Here is a 20,029-nt window from a genome sequence, read left to right on the forward strand (position 1 = left end):
GAATGGGAAACCAAATGAGGTCCTCCATGAGTTGGGGTAGAGAAAAATACTCAAAATGTCAGTTACAGATATTGCTGCCAAATGAATAATGACTGTATCACAGGGAGACCTTTCCGATTATACCCAAATAACCTGTTTGTGTGTTTTTAAGTTTAGCTTTTACACATTAAACATTTCACCTTTGTCTGAGTTTAGAATGATTTAAAGATGTAGTACAGCATTCCTCAAAGTAGCAGCAAATTCACATCTTAATCTCTACCTCACCCACACAACTCTGCAGACTATCCAAGCAGTAACAGATAGCATCCCCACAAAAGCAGCACAGGCCAGGTGAAGAGTTGGCATCACAGCAGACAATAGACTTGCCTTCAAAGACCATTGATAGCCAGAAAAGCTCTCTAACCTCAAATAAGAAAACACCAAAAAACCCCAAAACACAAACACCACCCCCATCTCTCCCTCTCCAAGAACCAAAACTCCAAACAAACTGGGGAGCAGGTCTGAAGCTCAAGATTCTCACCAGTGTTGTTTGTACCACGGTACCTTGTACAAGGTAATGTTGCTTCTGTCATTTTTTGATGGATGCATTCAGCTGACTGCCACAAGTATAGGAGTGGTCAATCCCCAAGTTTGGATTAACATCTCCAGCTGCCTCTGTGAGCAGGCAGGTATTGGAGAAAGTTCAACCGTGTATAAAAGGAGCATGTACCCTCCTTATTCCCTTTGGTTTATTATAGGAAAGACCACAATGCCAACAACTGCTTTGCCTGTGGCAGGATTCTTTATGAGAAATACAGACCTTGCTCAAGATGCATCAGATAATTCATTATCACCGGCTTTATTCACAGAGGTGAGTTCTAGACTTGCTTATTACAAAATAAAATGTTTTCCCAAGTGTCACTATCAATCTCATCTTACAGGTTGATTAAATGCCTCAATGGAAAATTATCTGGCAACATGGTTAGGGGAGAAATGAGAAGAGACATCTAAGTTGTCTACCCAATGAAAATGATCCAGCACCACAGGTAACGGTGTTTGAAGCTCACTGGAGAGCTCAAGGCCATATGATGAACAACAACGGAGAAGTATCATTATGCCTAGCACAGAAGTCCACGAATGCAGCAGGAAACCCTCAGCAACATAAGGCAAACAACGAATGAACTAACATCTGAAAAAATGCCTATCAAAAGTCATGCAAGCAGCTTGCTTGTCCTCCATACTGTCAGCCAGACTAGCTCCTTTACAAATGATGAAAATATGCATTTTCTCTGATCACTGCTGTGAGGTTGTTTTCTCTTCATTTTGTCCCCAGACAAGGCATAGCTTTTTCCTCTGATACCACACTTCATTATGGGATGACTGATAAGTAATACACTAGGCAACAGAAGAGCCTTCTTAATTCTAAGTCAGAAGGGACATAAAAGAGCAAACGTTATTTTGAAAGCTACAAGTAACTGTCAACAAAATGTGTACTGAAGTGACTCCATACAGGAAGATAAGAGAGATTCTCCACCTGAGTGGCCCAAAACAAATGTCAAAATTCTTTCTGAAAAGATACACCAGTGACACAGGGGAACAGCACATCAGGGTTTCAGTACAATTTCCAGGAAAGCAGGGAAGACTCACAGGGCAAGCTACTCTGATCTCAGCAGCTCACTTACAGGAAGCACACTAAAACCAGCTACCTTTCTTCTTCTGACAGGTCGTGAAAGCTTTGGTTTTTCTGGTTTCTACAGATATATCACTTTAACAGGCCTCAGAGCTCTCTATTGCCGCTGAACAGACAGAGAACTAAAGGACGCCTGATAGTTAGAGCTTATGGTGAGACGATCAGAGAGTTCCTCAGTGCTGTCTCCATCAGGAATCAGACACCTTTCTCTTAACACTGACATGAAAGTCAACCACAGTAAGGGTTTTCTTGCCTGTTTAACTCTTCTAAACATTTTTTTAACAGAAAAATTTACTAAGTGTGCTCCACTATTGGCAATTGCTTTTAAAAGTACTGACTGTTCAATCCTTATGCCTTCCTCTCCTTCCCTCCCATTTAGGAAATACGTAAACTTTGCACTCTACAATACAAGAAAGATCTATTTCACTTTGGCTTCTTTCCACATTTATTTATTTCAACTTCTAAGGGAGATAAATTTGGTGCATGTCAACTTGTCTTTGCTGTTCCAGAAGGTAAAAGCTCTTTTAACTTGTAAAATCTGAAAACTAGTATCTTAAAGTAGTTGCTTCTTTTCAATTGTTTTCCTTTGAAGGCATTTTTAGACTAGTTTATCCATTTAAAAAACAAAACAAAACAAAACACAAGTATGCAATTAATGAATCAATGGCATTTCTGTCAAAAGGATTAATTTTTTTCCTCTGAAAGAGATCATCAGTTAGGGAACTGTAAACAGTTGGGAAGTCTTCACTAACATACAGTTAAGTACAAAGACAGGGGGCAGTAACAGAATATCTGTTTTCTCTTATTTATGAAAAACTTCGGTCCCGCACTATTTATCATCTAACATAAGCATGCTATTTTTTGCCAGCTATTAAAGCAGAAAATCAGAAACTTTGCCTTTGACAAAACCTTAAGTGAAAGCAAGTTTCGGAGTATTCCAAGATAGAAAATATAATCTGCAAGAAACACATAGCAAACCATTTGAAAAAAACCAACTACAGCATCATTCTCTTCTCATAAGAAAGTAAATTAGAAACAAAAGAACAAGTCTACAGAGGTATAAAGTGATTCTTACGAATGCTTTCTTTGCAGATGAATAGAAACATAATTCCAGAAAGAAACAGAAAGAAGAATGCATGACAGAACTCACAACTGGAGAAGTAGTCCACATTTACTGTTGCAAAATTGTTGAAGGGCAAAAATAAACAAAATTTTAAAGTGTTTACATCTCTTTCTCTTTGAGCTTCTTTCCTCCAAATATAATGAATTTTGCTAAGTGCCTGTACACGTGACAGAGCAGCACAACCAAAAGTAAAAGCAACCCTCGAGACTATTCCCAGATCACAAAACATTGTGGCTCAGTAAATCATAATAATTTAGTTTTGTTGGCAAATGAAAACTTAACCTGATTCTGCGATTAAAACATATTCCTACCTCAGGATCATCATCATCAAAATCATGGTAAGTGGAATGATCAGGATTATTCATTTTATCCAAAAGTTCAATAGCAAGACTTCGATTTAATGGTTGGGTAACAAAAGGATGCTGAAAGACAGAAGGAAAAACACATATTAAAATTCCAACCACTCATATTAAGCATATTCTAATAACTTAAAAAAAATCCCATAAATGAATTTATACCTGTAGTAGCTTTTCAGCTGTAGGTCTTTTTTTAGGATTTTTTGTAAGTGCCATTTTCACAAAATGATGGAAACTATTGGACCTGTAAAACGAAGTGGTAAACTTTAGAATCAATTGCCTGGTGAAATACATGATCATTAGCTACTGAAACAGAAAAGTACTTACCATTTCATTTTGTCCTTTAACTTAGGAGGCTGGAAGTTGCTTTTTGTCATTAGAAAAAGCGCTCTGAAAAAAAGCAACAGTATTTCTGTGGCTTACATTGCAAAACATGCACAAGATGAATTATTAAATACATTATTTAGTTGGCAGGAAGAAGTCCATCAGTTTAAGAGATGCTACCTCAACAACATTACACATTTATGCACCAAAAAGAGTTGCTACAATTTCTATCATGTACATTCAGAACTTACAACCCAGTACCTTTGCAGCATCCCCAAAGACCACAAGCACACATAGCCACCGCTCCAAACAGATTATTTTCAAAGCTGTATTTACACACGAAGCTTAACTCCTTACTAACCTCATTGGATGTAGGTCAAACATTGGAGGTTGAAGTTCAGCAAGCTCTATAGCAGTTATTCCAACTGCCCACAGATCACAGAGTTGGTTATAGCCACCTTTTCTTTCTACTGCAGCAACTTCTGGTGCCATCCTAAAGAGTAAAAGACATTTTTAGATAAACTTCTCACCACAAATCAAACGTTCTTCTGTATGCAGCAGTTTACTACTCTTTTCCTTAAAGCTCTCAATCTGTAAGCTAACAGCATATACATTTATATGCATGGATATATATAAGTATGTGTAAAAAGTTATGTAATGCATACATGAAGTTTTCCTCAATCATCTTCTAGTAACTAATAGGCAGTTTCCAAAACAGCTATTTAGCAATAACTGGACAAAACCAATCTCTCAGACTTTTTTTGCAGGCACACAGCAAACTACCACTCAACAACCAAAGAGCCTAAGGTATAATTATTCAATTACAGTAAAATCCAAATAATATCCAAATTTACACATTGCCCCAGAAAGTGATCAACTGACATTGAAGAGAAGAATTCTAACAAAAAAAAGTAACAAAATGACAGCAAAATGGCCTTAAGTTGTGCCAGGGGAAGTTTAGACTGGATATTAGGAAAAATTTCTTTACTGAAAGGGTTGTCAGGCATTGGAACAGTCTGCCCAGGGAAGTGCTTGAGTCTCCATCCCTGGAGATATTCAAAAAGCGTGTGACAAGGCACTTCAGGACATGGTTTAGTGGGCAAGGTTGATGGTTGGACTCTATGACCTTAAAGGTCTTTTCGAACCTAAATGATTCTATGATTGTATCCTGAAAACATGAGACCAGAAGACTCATTGTCACCTCTGCACAGAACACTCCTTGTTTGTAGTCTGCCTTACTGCAATGTCAGAAGGCCTCATGTAAGTTAACAAAGTAGTTTCACATCCTCAGGTGGCAAAAATTAATAAACATAACTGACACATAAATAGGAATACCTAAAGAAAATGATTTACTAGGCATTGTCAGGTTTTGAATGGCCAAAGTGAATTACGGATTTGATTGTCCTACATAGTCATATCAGACGGCAAAGTTTAAAAAAAAAATAATTTTTTTTTTAGCTTTTAATTTTATTAGTTCAGATCACCCGAAAATTAGCAGTGGAACTGGAGACGTAACTCAATATAGGTAAGACATATTAATGTCACTTAATAAGTGCTCCAGTAAAGCAGCAGGCAGCATCTCAAATGATGCATTTTTTAAACACGGACATCCTTATCTGTAGATCTGAAAATATCACCAGGTTTGGTGATACAACTTATTCCAAGCCTCCATAGCTAAACTATATTTACATAAATTTCTTTGAGAGTTCATAAAAAAACCCCAATCACTCTAAATCAAAAAGGAGGGAGTTACATGGGTTAACTTTAGAAAGACATGGAGGAGGAGCACAAGGGTAGACAGCAGGGTTACTAGAACTAAAGACACTGCACAGCAGTTTTGCCCTTCATTTCTCTCTTCCATCCAAGCACCATAGCCTTACCTGCCCAGACACCTCTAATGATCACTAAAACTTTCACACGGCCCGTTTCCAACTAAATTTTTTTCTCTACAATCTCAACAATTTTGCTTCCTTGCTTCTCCTCTCAAATCTCTGAGAAGCTCTGCAAAGAAAACCTGATGCTTTTCATCAGCATTTAACGTATGTAATGCTTTCAAAGTTATTGTTTAAGGTTATGACATGTCATTTGAGAAGCGTGGCAAAATTTGGAAGTTACAGTGATACAGGCTAGTACTAAAGCCACCCAGACATCTTAGGAAAGAGAGACACAAACCAATTACACAATCATGACTGATGGGTGTTTGTGTTATTCTGAAAGGGAGTGAATCCATGCTTTGGCGTGACTTATATTGCAGAAGAATGCTAAAAATGCTATTTCAGGACTGAATACTTGGATGTAGGGTTTTTCTCATTGTATACATTTTTATCTTGTACCTACTATGCTGTCAGACAACAGAATTTTGAATATCTTTCTGGGAAATGCACAACAAACCTGCTATTTTACAGTGAAGAATGTGTGCCATTTACTTCAAGGCAAAAAGGGAACAACCACTTCCAGTACAAGGAGGAGAAAATAAAATGCTGAACTTCAGAAAAGATAAATTATGCAAACTAGGTTACTGAGGGAAGAATAAAGATGCAGTACAAATAGAATAGAAATGTACTTTTGAATTCAATCAGTTTAGGCAAATAAGGGGGGGTGGCGAGAAACTGGCTTAGAGGAAACATTTCACAAGTGGCAAAAGAATCTGTGGAGACAGACAAATGAAACTCATTATCAGCTTAAGAGTTGCAGAAAAGCAGTATCTAGGGTGGAGGGAAAGAAACAAAACACCAAAACGGAAAATCAGGGAAGAAAAAAAAATTTAAGATCAGCATTAAAAACAAGCAAAATTGTTTATAGTTTTGAAGTTTGATTAAATTGAGATATATTAATCAACAGTGATAGCAGCACACAGACAGCCTTTCAATTTTTCAGACCATTACAGCATTTTCTCTGATACTCAGTAAATTCAGGATTTAGCATAAGTAAGACAGATATGATCACTAGAAAGTTTGACACAGCCTTTAGTGATTAGTCTACCCAGAAAGTGACGTAGCATGCTTTTATCACAATTTTTCAACAGTATTATATATACATTACTATTATATTAATGGCCAAGTAAAACACAGTTACCAATACGGGGTGCCAATGAATGACTTCCTTTTGGCAATGGTAGCTGTAATCTGTGCAGATACTCCAAAATCAGCTATTAAAAAAAGTAAAACCAAAACAACGGTTAATAACTGATTTAATGTAAATGTTAATGAACACAAGTTTGGTTTCCCACTGTAAGAGTTCCTTAAATATATTGGAAATATTTAACAAAAAATAAACAACAAAAGCAAATAATGGAAACTTGGTGTATCTCGGGTACCATCAGTCAGCTCCTCTCAGTCAGCTGCCAAATATGCAGGCTGCGCACAAATGTGACCCTTATCAACACAAGAAAGAACAGGATAGCACGGAAGCCCTAACAGTTACATGCAGTGTTTTAATATGGTAAAAGACATCATTTAGTATTATCCAAGAGATTCTTTTAGATAATCTTTCAAGGCACATTTCACACTTAAGCACTCTGGATGGTACATTTTATTAAAAATTTATAAAACCCTGTGATTTGGTTTTTACCTCCCCCTTACATCATCAGAAAGTCTTTTACCTCAGTGTTCCAAAACTACTCCAGTTACTCCTCAGACACTAACTGGATGGTGCAGTTAGATACTACCAGCAAGAGAAAAAGAATTCTGATATTCACTAATTCCTTACATGAACTATTACATCATTAAACAAAATACAGAAGACTGCTTCTTTGAGCACATAAAAATCTGTTAATAACACTAAATTGTATTAACTCACCTAATTTTACATGTCCGTTATCTGTTAAAAGGATGTTTGCTCCCTTAAAAAAAAGTAAGCATACTTGAATTAAAACATGCAGATTCCTCCAATACATATTTAAAAAAAAAAAAGTAAGATCTTACAGCAAACTAGGGGCCAAAGACAAACCAAGGATTGTGTGTTCAAGAAATCTGCAGCCTTACCAAGGAAATGTTTGTGAAATTAGCAAGTTTCCATTCTGTTATATAAAGAAACTTGGATATACAGGGTTCTCCTTAATTTTTAGTTTAGTACTCTTCAGCCTATGGTACTACGGAGTTCCATTGTACACAAAACCCCTCTCAAAAAGCAGAATATGATTATTTGGCTATGCTGATGAATTCTTACTTTCTTCTATTTACACTGACTGAAAGGAAATAGGAACTCTAAAGGTCAAAGTGGAAGTAATTTGATTTTCTTTTCATATGTAAGAGCTGGCTTTGTCTTGAGAACCATGATAATTATAACTATAGCCTTAAGGACCTGCCTTGATATTCAAGTGTTTAGCAAAACTATTTCCGTACTTATGCAACAAAGATTCTGTTAGTGCTAGGTTTGAAGAGTTCGCTGTTGTGTGGCTATATGTACCACTCACTTCAGTTCAATAATCAAAACTAACTTGAAGCGGTAGTTGGTACCATAAAATTACAACATAAAAGGACTGAGAACAAACCTGATTTGAAGTCTGAAACCAGGTACAGTTTGAGTTGAGCGAAGGCTGGAGCTGGCTCAACACACCTCCAGATGTCAGCACTGCCCATAAACTAGATGGAATTGCAGCACAGATTGGCCTCCAAAAAACTATGTTTTTACAGATTATGGCTTTTCACAGAGAAGGAAAAGTCAGGCCTGCAGTAGAATGCAGCTTGCTTTGGCAAATGTCACACAAGTATCATTAATGAGTGTTATAAACAGAGCTTGGTAAATAGTGTGACAGTCCGGTTAACATGCTCTTGCTCTTGTTCACCTTTCAAGACTAACAGGATAGATACTCTAAATACATAACTACTGAGGGAAACAACCATAATTCAACAGTCAGGAGATCTGCAGATGAAGATAGTATTTTTCAATGCTCATGTGAACAGCATTTAAAAAAAAATTCAATGTAAGCACTGTAAGCATCTTTTATCAGCACAGTTCTGTTTAGAAACAGGTTATCTATGCACTGTATCCTTACAAGCATCATTTTGTATTCTATAAAGTATAATGAAAAAGGTTTAATTTTTGTATCCAAAGTAATCTTTCATTCAGAAATTATTTTTATGATTGCTCAAAACCCAAATATCCTTCTGCAGTCAATGAGAACAACTTGGAATCAGGCTGCATTAAGGCATCTGCTGTTGAAGCTACCATGGACACTTTATCCCTAGTCTGAAAAAAACCAAATCAACCAAACAAAACCAACACCCCATATAACACAAAGGAATATGATAATTTACTGTCAGATTTCCAGGAGAAAGCCTGCCAAGTTTAAGCTGCAGTCTGAGCAAGAGTTTGGAAACGCAAACAGTAACAAGTAAAACTCCAGCAACAAAAAGTTAACAGGAAGCACCAGAAAGAAAGTGTAACAGAACAGCTTTGTTGAGATGAAGGTTTGAGTAAGTCAGTGTTACAAGCCTGACGCAGTACCCTCTCCAATTTCAGCATGCAAGGGAGTGGACAGAAGTAGTCTCCAAGAACCACACAGAACAGCAGCCACTGCCCTGCATCTGCTCACCAAGAAAAGAAGCCAAAGCAACAGCTCTGCTCGCTAGCTAGTTCAAAGAGAAGGGTATGTCAAGCTTCTTGGAAAGGTATGGGAAAGGCCAAATCTTTCCTTTTGCACAGGGCACACCCGTCCAGCCATCTGAACACATGTTGCTCCAGACACTAACTGATGCCCAAATTTTACAGTGCTGGTCTAAATAAATAGTATGTTGAGCTCCAATTAAAAGAACAAACTATTTCCATGCATGCATTTTAAAGAAAGATTTTTTTTTTCTTCCCTTGTGTAGAAAATTTTATTCTAATAGATAGAAAAACCTACATATTTAAAAATATCCCCCAAATTGATACATAACAGTAAAGACCCATCAGAGGTAGTCTATTTGAAAAACACCAAAATTCCCTTCAGTTTTTACTTACCTTGATATCTCTGTGCATTTTTCCTTTACTGTGAAGATAATATAGTCCCTGCATAAAATATTTGGATAATAATTTAGTCCAATATTTTTCATTTTATATACATTTATTTCTTAATTACCAGACATACTTAGGATCCAATTCAATCACCTAAATGACTCACTGAGTGAAGAACATTTTCGTATTTCAGTGTATCCAAACTGCATTTGCAAATTCAATACATGTAGTAGCATAGTATCTAAAACACAGGATAGATGGATAGAATACCAGTCACCACATCTGTTTTAAGAAAAGCACTCCCTGACGAAGTTTTCCTCTGGAGGTGGTAACTGTCACCTTTTTAGACCAAGTTAATTACTTTTAAATTGCCTAACAGTCTTCTATTCAGCAGTCAGATTACTGGATACCTAGTGCAGTTATCCCCTATACCATTACACACTTCAGTTAAGTCTAGAAACATGCTAGCAGGCAGCATTTCAGGTCTAACACAGGAGTTCAGCTCTAATTCACGGACTTCTGCAGAAGCATTAGGCTGTCTTTCTGGGTTGCGATGACAGTGCCAAAACGTTTTAGGACTCGAGTTAGAAACTTTAAGTTTAAATTCTGGAAGAATTCTATGGAACCAAATCCCTGCGTGACAAATCACAGAGCATGACACTTTTGACACTCCAGGCTTATCTCTCAAATTCTCTTCCAGGGGTAAAACGACACAAACATCTTCCTCACTCTGCAGTCATGAACCTCCATAAAGACTATGTATTTATGTGAGATACCCATGTCAAGACAGAATTTTTTTTTTTTTTTGCCACCTCATGCAAGAGCTGTTGATTGCAAAAATAAATTAGGATTATTTTCAATTATCAGCATTTTCATGAATGGTCCTAAATATACTAACAGGAAAAAAATGAGGAAACAATTACTTACGTGACTTGGTACTTGAGAGTTTCAAGTGAACGACATAGTACAGATAGACAACAATGCCACTGAAGATACAGTTCTGGGCTATTTTTTTGTCAGTTCATGAAAATCCAAATGCAATGTAGCTGAAGTGCTAATCAGTTACAAAATTCAACTCCTTAAATAAACTAAAAAAAAAACAAAACCCCACTCACAGATGTTTTAAGCTGTTTCTCTGGGGGAAATGACTAACAATACCCAGTTGGTCCAATCGTTTTTCAGTCATCACTGCAGGCATACATGCAGACCCAAAAATTAGACTCGATTTGCTTTTGGGACAGAGCATCTATCTGACCATTGCAACAACTGGCATTATCTAAAAGAGTCCCATGTACACTCCTTGCATTTAAATCTCTGAATGCTATTGGCACAGAAAGCCCAACAACTCACTCATTGGGATCGAGTGCACCCTCAGCAAATCTGCAGATGACACCAAGCCGAGCGGTGCAGTTGACACACCTCAGGGAAGGGATGCCATTCAGAGGGACCTGGACAAGCTCAAGAAGCAGGCCCATATGAACCTCAGGGAGGTTCAACAAGGCCAAGTGCAAGGTCCTGCACCTGGATCGGAGCAACCCCTGGTATCAATACAGGCTGGGGGATGAAGGGGTTGAGAGCAGCCCTGCTGAGGAGGACTTGAGGGTATGGGTGGATGAAAAGCCAGACATGAGCCGGCAATATGCACTCGCAGCCCAGAAAGCCAACCATATCCTGGGCTGCATCGAAAGAAGTGTGGCCAGCAAGTCCAGGGAGGTGATTCTGCCCCTCTGCTCCACTCTGGTGAGACCCTACCTGCAGTACTGTGTCCAGCTCTGGAGTCCTCAGCACAGGAAAGGCATGGACCTGTTGGAGCGGGTCCAGAGGAGGGACACAAAAACGATCAGAGGGCTGGAACACCTCTCCTGTGAGGAAAGGCTGAGAGAGTTGGGGTTGTTCAGCCTGGAGAAGAGAAGGCTCTGGGGAGACCTTATTGCTGCCTTTCAATACTTAAAGGGGGCTTGTAAGAAAGATGGGGACAGACTTTTTTAGTAGGGCCTGTAGCGATAGGACAGGAGGTAATGGTTTTAAAGCAAAAAAGGGTAGATTCAGACTAGACACAAGGAAGAAATCTTACAATGAGGGTAGTGATGCACCGGCCCAGGTTGCCCAGAGAGGTGGTAGATGCCCCATCCCTGGAAACACTCAAGGTCAGGTTGGACGTGGCTCTGAGCAAATTGATCTAGGTGAAGGTGTCCCTACTCATAGCAGGGGGGGTTGGACTAGATGACCTTTAAAGGCCCCTTCCAACCCAAACCATTCTATGATTCTGTAAGAAAAAAGGGTTTAAAGGTTTAAAACCCAAAACACTCCTAGCTGTCACATAAGACTTCACTGTAAGGAAAAAAAAAGCCATGTCATAGAAGTCAGCAAACTCTGGCATAGCACAGGGAGATGGTAAACGGCATGCAAGGGAGCTAGCTCAGGGGCAGAGCTATCTTGAGAGAGTGTTTGAGAAAGGCAACAGCTCTAAACTGATGGCATTCAACACATTTGCATTCACTAGAAGCCAAGAACTGTGCTCTCACATGGAAGCAAGACATCCACCAAAAAAAGCTGTTTCTGATTAAGTTTTACTGGTGAACTGAACCTTTAATTTAGGAAAGAAAAATGAAAGCTAGCATGCCCATGAGGAGAGGCTAGTGACCTTAACTTGAACATCTCAAGTACACAGGCAATTTTTTTTCTTATTGGCACAGATCAACTATTGGATATGCAAAACTGAGTCCTTAAATTTTCCTTCAAACTTGCAATAACTAATTTATACCACAAATATGGATTAATAAATATGCTGCTTTCCCCCTTTAAAAACAAAAATAGAATTAACAGCAGAAAGATGATGACATTTTTGTTCAAATGATCCAGGATAATTTGAGGTTATGCAATTATACAAATTAGTGCTTCGCTATAATACAGGACCTCCTCAGAAGTCTGAGAAAAATGCTAAGCCATCCAAACACTGTACTTCCATAGCATCACACATATTTGTAGCTTTTAATGTAAAAGTATTAAAAGCTAAAAATAAAAGTCAACCACAAGAACCTGTGAACACACTACCTGTAGTGTTTCTCTGCTAACATAGGCAATCTGCTGTTCTGAAAGTGGTCCAGTCACTGAAATAGAAGGGGAAAAAAAAACATAATTCTCAAAATCAGGTAAGGTACTGCCTGTTCCAAACCCATACCTCAATCACTTCCATTCACACTGATAGGATCTTACACTAGAAGCCTCAAAGTAAATGTGTTTAGACTTTCCTCCCAGACTGAGCATCCCAAAGACCAACAAACATTTTTTTAAACTCAAAGATGTCTCGTCCCATTGGAATGGAAACTACTAACTCCTTCCACATATAAATCTCAAAGTAATTAAGAGGAAAAAGAAACAGAAGCAGTGATTTAAGCACAACTCTTTCCCCTGCACAAACCCATTGTGTCCTTTTATGCAGGGCTGGACTTCCAGCCCAATGACTCAGAGCTGCAGCAAACTCTGCTCAGTCCCCGTTGAGCCCTACGAAGTTCCTTCTATCCTCTGCGACCTACTCTCTCCTTCCGTCCTTCCCACTGCCATGCAACCTGCTCTCTCTTGCCTGCAGCCATGCGATCTGCTCTCTGCAGCTTCTCAAGCCTTTTCTGCTTGAGCTACCAGCACTGTTGCTCCTGGGCCTGCCACACCATGCACCTTCTCAAACTCCCTCTGAGCAGTCTCAGCAGCTTCCTGCAGGGTCACACTTCACTCAAATCTCTTAAAGGAAAACAATTAAATTCTTAACAAATACATAAACCAAACACTGAACAGCAAGCAATGAATGGCCTGTGACTTGTCCCCAGACACTGGACTTTGATCCTGAAATTAAAGGGTTTTAAGACCAGGAAATGCAGTCCTCACTGCAAGCTTCTCAGGTTTTGCAGAGAAAACAAACAGAAAAGTTGGATGGGGTTTCTCAAAGGAAACTGAAGGAGTAGGGAGTTAAAAATGAAACAAGATTTAAGCACCTAACTGCTCAGCTTCTACAAAACCCACAACCATAATATAAATTAGTATCATGCAACATATAGCTTCAAAACAGGTCTAGATCCATCTTCCCTTTTCTGAAAGAAAAGCTCCAAACCCACATAAAACTAAATATATTAGCAGCCAGAGTACGTATTTCTAGGCACATATGTTTATTTTGAAAATTTAATTCTGATTAATTTAACACTACAGACGCCTATAGTTCAATTGGAATAAGTCTCTTTGGAATGTAATTAAAAATCAGAAAAGAACCTTCCACTGTAACTACCAGCAGAGAAGCCAAAAATCAGCTGCAACAGGAAACCACTCCTGTACGACATCTGTTCAGGCATTTATGTGGCATGAGCTCATTTCCTACTCTACAGGTGTTCCACATAACAAAACCTATCAGACACAATGCTTTTATCAAAACTAGCAAAGATGTAAGGGATCAACAAGGCCATAAATGACTATGTCATGAGCATGGTGTGAACTTGTGAATTGGTGCCTTGTTTTAATTGCAGCCAAGTTAAACTTTAAAAGGTATACAAGCTGTTTACGCACAAGAGAAGGATGTGAAGATCCCAACATGTACAATCTTCACAATTTAGAATATGACGGATTTCCTGTCTGAAAAACATCACCTGAGAACCACAGAGCCGTTACTCACTTATGGCATACTCCCTTCCTAAGCAAGTCTTAATTCCAGGGCAATAAAATCCCACAAAACTGATTTTATCTCTTGAAAACCAGCAATCAGTTGACTGATCCTCTCTTAATGCAATAGATTCACACACGCCCCTTGTTTCTTTGATCACTCATTGCACCTAAGCCTAAAGCAAATATATAGGCCACCTTTGCTTTTCACATGCCATGCATCCAGCATTTAAAAATACCCACAAAACACACCTCTCATGGCACTACTGCTACAGAAACATACAAAAGATCGCTGTTTACAAAGGACAAGAGCATCCACGCTAATCAATCCACTTACCTAGGTATCTGTAGGCAGTGGTACAGATTATACCAGAGTAAAGTTCAAAAGCTCAAAACCAAAATGGCTATGAAGTAAGACATCACATCAGAATATTTTTTTTTTAATTTTTACAATACAATATTGTCTAATTTTACAGCCTTTGAGAAGCAGTGATGGGTATATGAGATACTGAAGGAAGGAAATAACTTCTGCTGCTCAAAAAAAATCCCCACTATAGCTGATTTTGTTTAAAAAACCCCAAACCCAACCCCAACCCATTATGTAAATACATAAGCTAAAATTGACCTGCAATGGATTATTATGTATACGAAATTCAGGATTCCTCCTCTCTGATTCCAAAACACTGTAATCATCTCAATTTTTGAAAATAAGCTTTGCTTAAGATTTTAAGGAATCTTGACATACAGTCCTGACATACCATGATAAATATCCTGTAGAGAGCCACCTCCACAAAACTCCATGCAAATCCATAGCTTGTCTCGTCTAAAAAGTGAACAAAACCATTCATTAGCTGTCAGATTTGAAAACAGCATCTATAAAAGATAAGCCAGAGGACCCAAACATTATAAAGCACAACACAACAAGCTCCATATTATGAAAAGTACAAGTCAAATAATGAATATGATTTAATCTTTGTGATACTTCACTGTCAAAATACTAACTAATGAAATACCCCAAATATTCCAGGGTTTATTGGAGCAACAGAAACAGTATTAGCGAAATGTTCACACTGACATTTGTTGAATTTTTACTGAGAGTAGAGAGAAAACAAATGTGGGTTCTTATTTCATCCTCATTTTCACTTCTCCACTTCTTTCAGAGCAGCGGAATTAACACCACCCACCCCCCCAAAAAAAACCCAAAATCCCTAGGGATATCTCTCAGCTCAATTTCTTTTACAACAAATAGAGCGAAACTCTTAGCACTTGAGTCAAAGCAAGGCAGAGTGGAGCCCATGCTGTGGGTAAGTGCCTTCTCAGATGAAGTCTTTTCCCTCAAAAATACCTATACATATTTTTGGTGGCAGCAGCCAGAACGAAGTTCTTTAGGTTCCTCTTACCGAGGGGAATCAATTTGGTTTGACTTGCTATACCTCCATAAAAGGTGCTTTCCAAGAATAGACAATGGACTGAAGGATTCAAAGGTATCTTCTATTACAGACACTAAATTCTATTTTCACTTAGTAATTTTCACTGGTAAGACAGATGTATTGCATGTGGCCGCAGAAAGGCATTTTGGAGAGCAGAAAATCTGGGACTTGCCTAGTCATTTCTGGCCATCAAAACACACAGGACAGAAAAATCACATACAACCACCTTTGGGCAGAGTGGGACACAGGACAACCAAAGGGAAGACTGGTGATTGTTCTGCAGCTTGCCCATGACCCCTGGTCTTGGGTTTCTTGCATTCATAAGGCTCTGTTAGAATAGCTGAGACACTCCTGTGGGCAATGCCAACATTCATGAAAGTGTTTTGCAAGGCAATGCTGTAAATGCTGAGCTTATCCCCTGAGCTGCAAACTGCAAGTACTTCTCACCAGCAGGTAACAGCTAGTACAGCTGCTGTTCCAAGGAAGAACTGTCTTTCTTGGATCTCCTCCCCTTTTATGTCCATAGTCCACATGGTCCTCAAAGCTACACCCCACCTGCTTCCCCTCGTGGTGGGAAAGGTATTGTTCAGGCATTACAGGGGTTTTAAGCAATAGAAGTCCCTGGCTGTTAACTCCATACACTTCTAGGGGTTAATTAAAGCACTGCTTGAAATAATATGAAGGCTTTCCACTGAAAGAACTGATCAGACACAGAAGCAATGTGAGTGCCTGTGAAAGAAAACAGAATTAGCAATGGCAACAGGGGAACATGAGTGAGAAAGAAGCACTGAAGAGCTAGACGTCTGCAAGCCCCTTGTTTACTCCCCACAATAATGCAGGACTCAGACAGGGACACTTTTGGGGGCACTGGGCTCATGAAAGCCACTCTTTCCCATGTGGCTGCATCCTGTTTGATGCCAAGAGCAGCAGCAGCGTGGAAGTGGGAAAAAGCCAGGACAACCCCAGCAGCCTTAGGACAGCAGCAGAGCACTCGCAAAGTAAGCGACATGAAGTAGATAAGTGTTGTAAATTCACACCTTCGCTTAGTGGGCATTAACTTCCCAGTGTGGAAAAGCCCTACAGAAAAGGAAAAAACTGTAAGAGGACCAAAAGAGGAGATCGCATTTCTAATTCACTATCTAGCCTTTTATTACTGTGCCCAAATGCTTTGACACAGATGAAGATCCATGTAATCAACAGTAACAGTGTACACAATTGTCCATGTCTGCAGAGCGTATGGCAAGCACAGCAAACAAAACAGGATCAACAGTACCATTTAGCGTCTGCAACTTATACCCAGGCTAACAGCAAGGCAGAAATTTGACTGCCTGAAAAATCCATACAAAAACAGAAGAAAAGCACGGATAACAGTATGCCAGTAAGTGCCAAGTATAGGATGATGGTATTTTCCTTACTGTTCTTAGCAGTGAAAAATACTTGGAAAATAAAAGGTCAGACAATGAGAGGCCTCAAAGATAGCCATTTGATTGGCCAGACAAAAGAGAAACACTACACCAAAGAAAGGGGAAGGGACCAAACAAGAGCACAAGAAAAGTGCCAAAATATATATTTGCCAAAATTTCATTCTGTGTCTACAAAAGGTATATTTTGATACCCTGAGACAAGAGGAAAACTGTTTTAAAAAAACAAGAAAAAGCACCCCCAGCCTGAATACAGCATCATGAGAAGAGGCACCATTTCAATCAAAAAATTTTAAAGAAAGTTGAATGCAACAATATTTGCTTACAGTCTGTTTTCACATGAAATCTTAAAGTCATCAGAAACAGCTTTTTATTAGTTATACCAAGCAATCTATTCCCACTATGACTAGTTAAAAGAAGCAGCTGGAAGACAACTGGGATACATTTGTCAGTGCTTCTACAATGCAAATAATCTCACCTCCAGAAACAAACACAAATGGAACCTTCACATTCTGGTCAGAAGTTCATATGTTAGAAAAACAGCTTGGGGTAACTTCAACAACACTGCAGAGCCCCAGCCCTCCCCTCTGCAACTCCTCACTTCTTTCTTCTGAATTTGTCTTCTGAAAAGGTTTATAACAATGACTTTCAGGTTTGCACAGCACACCAGACTTAATGTCACACATCAAGAAAAACGTCAACAACTTCCTTCCCAGTACTGCAGACAGGTACAAATAAAGTCATCACGTGCAGTGGAGGACATCTTAACATACAAAAAGGTGCTCTCTTCCCAAACAGAGGCAGGCTTTGAGGTTGGCAGGAAGACTAAGGAGGTGCAATAGAAGGGTGGGACACTACGTGGTCCCAGCCACACAACTTTCAGTATACACAACACCTATTTAAGAAGCTTAGCCACCATAACACAGTTTCCAAACACTGCCTTTAGGAGATCACAAGATCCCTTGCCAACTTTACCACCTGACAATCTGTAATCAGCTGTCAAACAGACTAGTAACTCCACAGTTCTCAAAAAAATTTTAACATGACTTTGAGGTAGCAGTATTAAGAATTGACTGTTCATGCACAAGAAAAAGCCTGCCAGTACTGCAAAGAATGGAATTAATGCACAGTTTAGGTTAACTTTCAAATTAACCGCAAACATTCAAAACAAGTACAGACAATCCTAGTTTGGAATACCAAGTCCCTACATGTACACATGCTCTATCTGTATACACACCTGCACAAACTTGTGCATAATGCAGCTCACAGACCAGCTCAGCATTAAAAAAAAGCATTCAGGCTGCCAAGACAAGCACCTTTCAAGATATGGGATGCCAGAACAGCATGGCTCGTTGATTTTATCTTCAGGCTTTGATCCCTTCCTGCACATGTATACACGACAATGCCAGCAGTACACAATCACACACTCCCAGCCTCACCCAGTGTAGCATGCAGATGGTGTTCCATCTAATGGGCTAGTCAATGGCTTGCTTTCCTCTTTGTTCTCATACTTTCACAGTGCATTTCCACTTAATCTTATTCTGAAAATACATTTGCTCTTGGAAACTTCATTCATGCTCCACACTAAACTATGTCTGTGAAGTACTAATATGACCAGCTTTTCCACTACAGACCTTTGAAATGACTATAAAGCAAACATAATTGAAAACACAGATTCCACTGACTTGAATCACATCTGTCAGCATGCAATACTTTAATCAGACAAAAGCTAACAAGGCACTCATACTGAGAAAGATGCAATGAACACCACCAGTGATAAACCATGGTTTCTTTGAGGGTCCAGGGCTATTCAGGACACTGAATGGCAGGGAGAAGAAACTCCTCAGGACAGCATTAGTCAGCTGAGCTTCTGCATGAGACCTCTCCTTCTCCTCTAGCATTTATTGCCAGGACTTTCTCTCTTCCCCAACACCGCCTTCAAGTTCTGGCACACTCAACTTGTCCAATTTCAGTTTACTCCAACTACGCATCAGCATCAGCACCACAAAGCGCCCCACACTTGCTATTTCGATGTCCTGTCCCAGCTCACCCCAGAACAAAACAAGGTACAAGCAAGTCAGGGAGCACATGGTAGCTCTTCTGTAGCACTGCAAACATGCACCAAACCAGATGCTGCTGGCTAGAAAAGAAACAGTAACTGGGATTTCCTAAGCTCTAGTCGATCTAGAATGAAAGTAAAAGAAATGCAGTGTTTCAGAAGATAACTTGGTCAAATTGGAAAGGATTTTTAAAAGGAAAATAAGCCCTCCAAATACAAGAACCAAATTCTGTCATATATTCCTTCTCCAAAAGATGGTAATTTTTTGTTGAAATCCTTTCATGTACCAGGATTTTTTCATGTGAAAATACCATCCATATCTTCCCACCCCCAATCCAAAAGCACTAGGTCTATATTGCTGAAAAGCTTTTGGCTGCAGCAGATAGCCATTACGGAAAATTTCAGCTGGAGTTGCTGATGTCTAGTACATGTATGAGTAACTCAACTTGGCATCTTCCCACTATGAATAGGGTCTAGCAAACTTCACAACAAGCAGAGCTACCATGTCCCACCTATATTGTCCCCAGGCAGACAGAAGATACTTGAATACCTGAAAAGAACAAGAAGCCTCTGCCGTAAAGAGCATCATGACTTTTCAGAGCCTTTTAAAAGCTTTTTATTACATGGCATGATATGCCTAAAATTATGATGTTGGGTTCACAAAATCCAGCATCTAGTCCTTGAATATGAAGCAATTGCTATATCTAGCATAAAGCATTTGTCAGGATGTATTAAAAGCAATTATAATAGCAAACGTTATCAGAAACTAGCCATCAATTTTCTCAGAACTGAGACTTTGTATGGAGTACAAGTTCAGTGTACTTGTAACAAGTAAGCATAATACCTTGTAAAAGGAATTACACGAAAGAGTAATTTACGTATTTACATATACTACATTAAGTGTCCTAAACAATTCTGAAGCTCAAGAGAGAAAAGCAAAGATAAAAGGGCTAAAATATCAACCATTTTTAGATTTCAAAACAAATCCAAAATACAAATCACCAGTGGGCTTTTTAAAGGCTACATTGTCCTTAAAGCCTAACATAGCACTACTACTGTTAAGCAA

The 20,029-nt window shown here is 38.9% G+C and overlaps 1 protein-coding gene across 13 annotated transcripts in view; it reads right to left on the reverse strand.

Moving 5' to 3' along the window:
* The window catches only part of MAP4K3 (mitogen-activated protein kinase kinase kinase kinase 3), an 86,043-nt gene that overhangs the window by 51,670 nt on the left and 14,344 nt on the right, over positions 1 to 20,029 (reverse strand). For 9 of the 13 annotated variants that reach the window (XR_012653082.1, XR_012653083.1, XR_012653084.1 and 6 more), the window contains exons 4-12: positions 14,812 to 14,876; positions 12,464 to 12,519; positions 9,416 to 9,463; positions 7,271 to 7,313; positions 6,548 to 6,620; positions 3,834 to 3,965; positions 3,476 to 3,538; positions 3,311 to 3,392; positions 3,104 to 3,214 (exon numbers count right to left, since the gene is read on the reverse strand). Coding sequence is in view for 9 of the 13 variants with exons in the window: in XM_075047012.1 (XP_074903113.1) it covers positions 3,104 to 3,214; positions 3,311 to 3,392; positions 3,476 to 3,538; positions 3,834 to 3,965; positions 6,548 to 6,620; positions 7,271 to 7,313; positions 9,416 to 9,463; positions 12,464 to 12,519; positions 14,812 to 14,876 (673 nt within the window). In the remaining 4 variants the exon portion in view is untranslated. Of the gene's footprint in view, positions 1 to 3,103; positions 3,215 to 3,310; positions 3,393 to 3,475; positions 3,539 to 3,833; positions 3,966 to 6,547; positions 6,621 to 7,270; positions 7,314 to 7,964; positions 8,056 to 9,415; positions 9,464 to 12,463; positions 12,520 to 14,811; positions 14,877 to 16,520; positions 16,561 to 20,029 lie in introns of all 13 variants that reach the window. The other 4 variants (XM_075047014.1, XM_075047013.1, XM_075047009.1 and 1 more) reach the window with 4 other exon arrangements.

The sequence above is a fragment of the Buteo buteo genome, chromosome 15 (genome assembly GCF_964188355.1).
Source record: "Buteo buteo chromosome 15, bButBut1.hap1.1, whole genome shotgun sequence".
Classification (NCBI taxonomy): domain Eukaryota; kingdom Metazoa; phylum Chordata; class Aves; order Accipitriformes; family Accipitridae; genus Buteo; species Buteo buteo.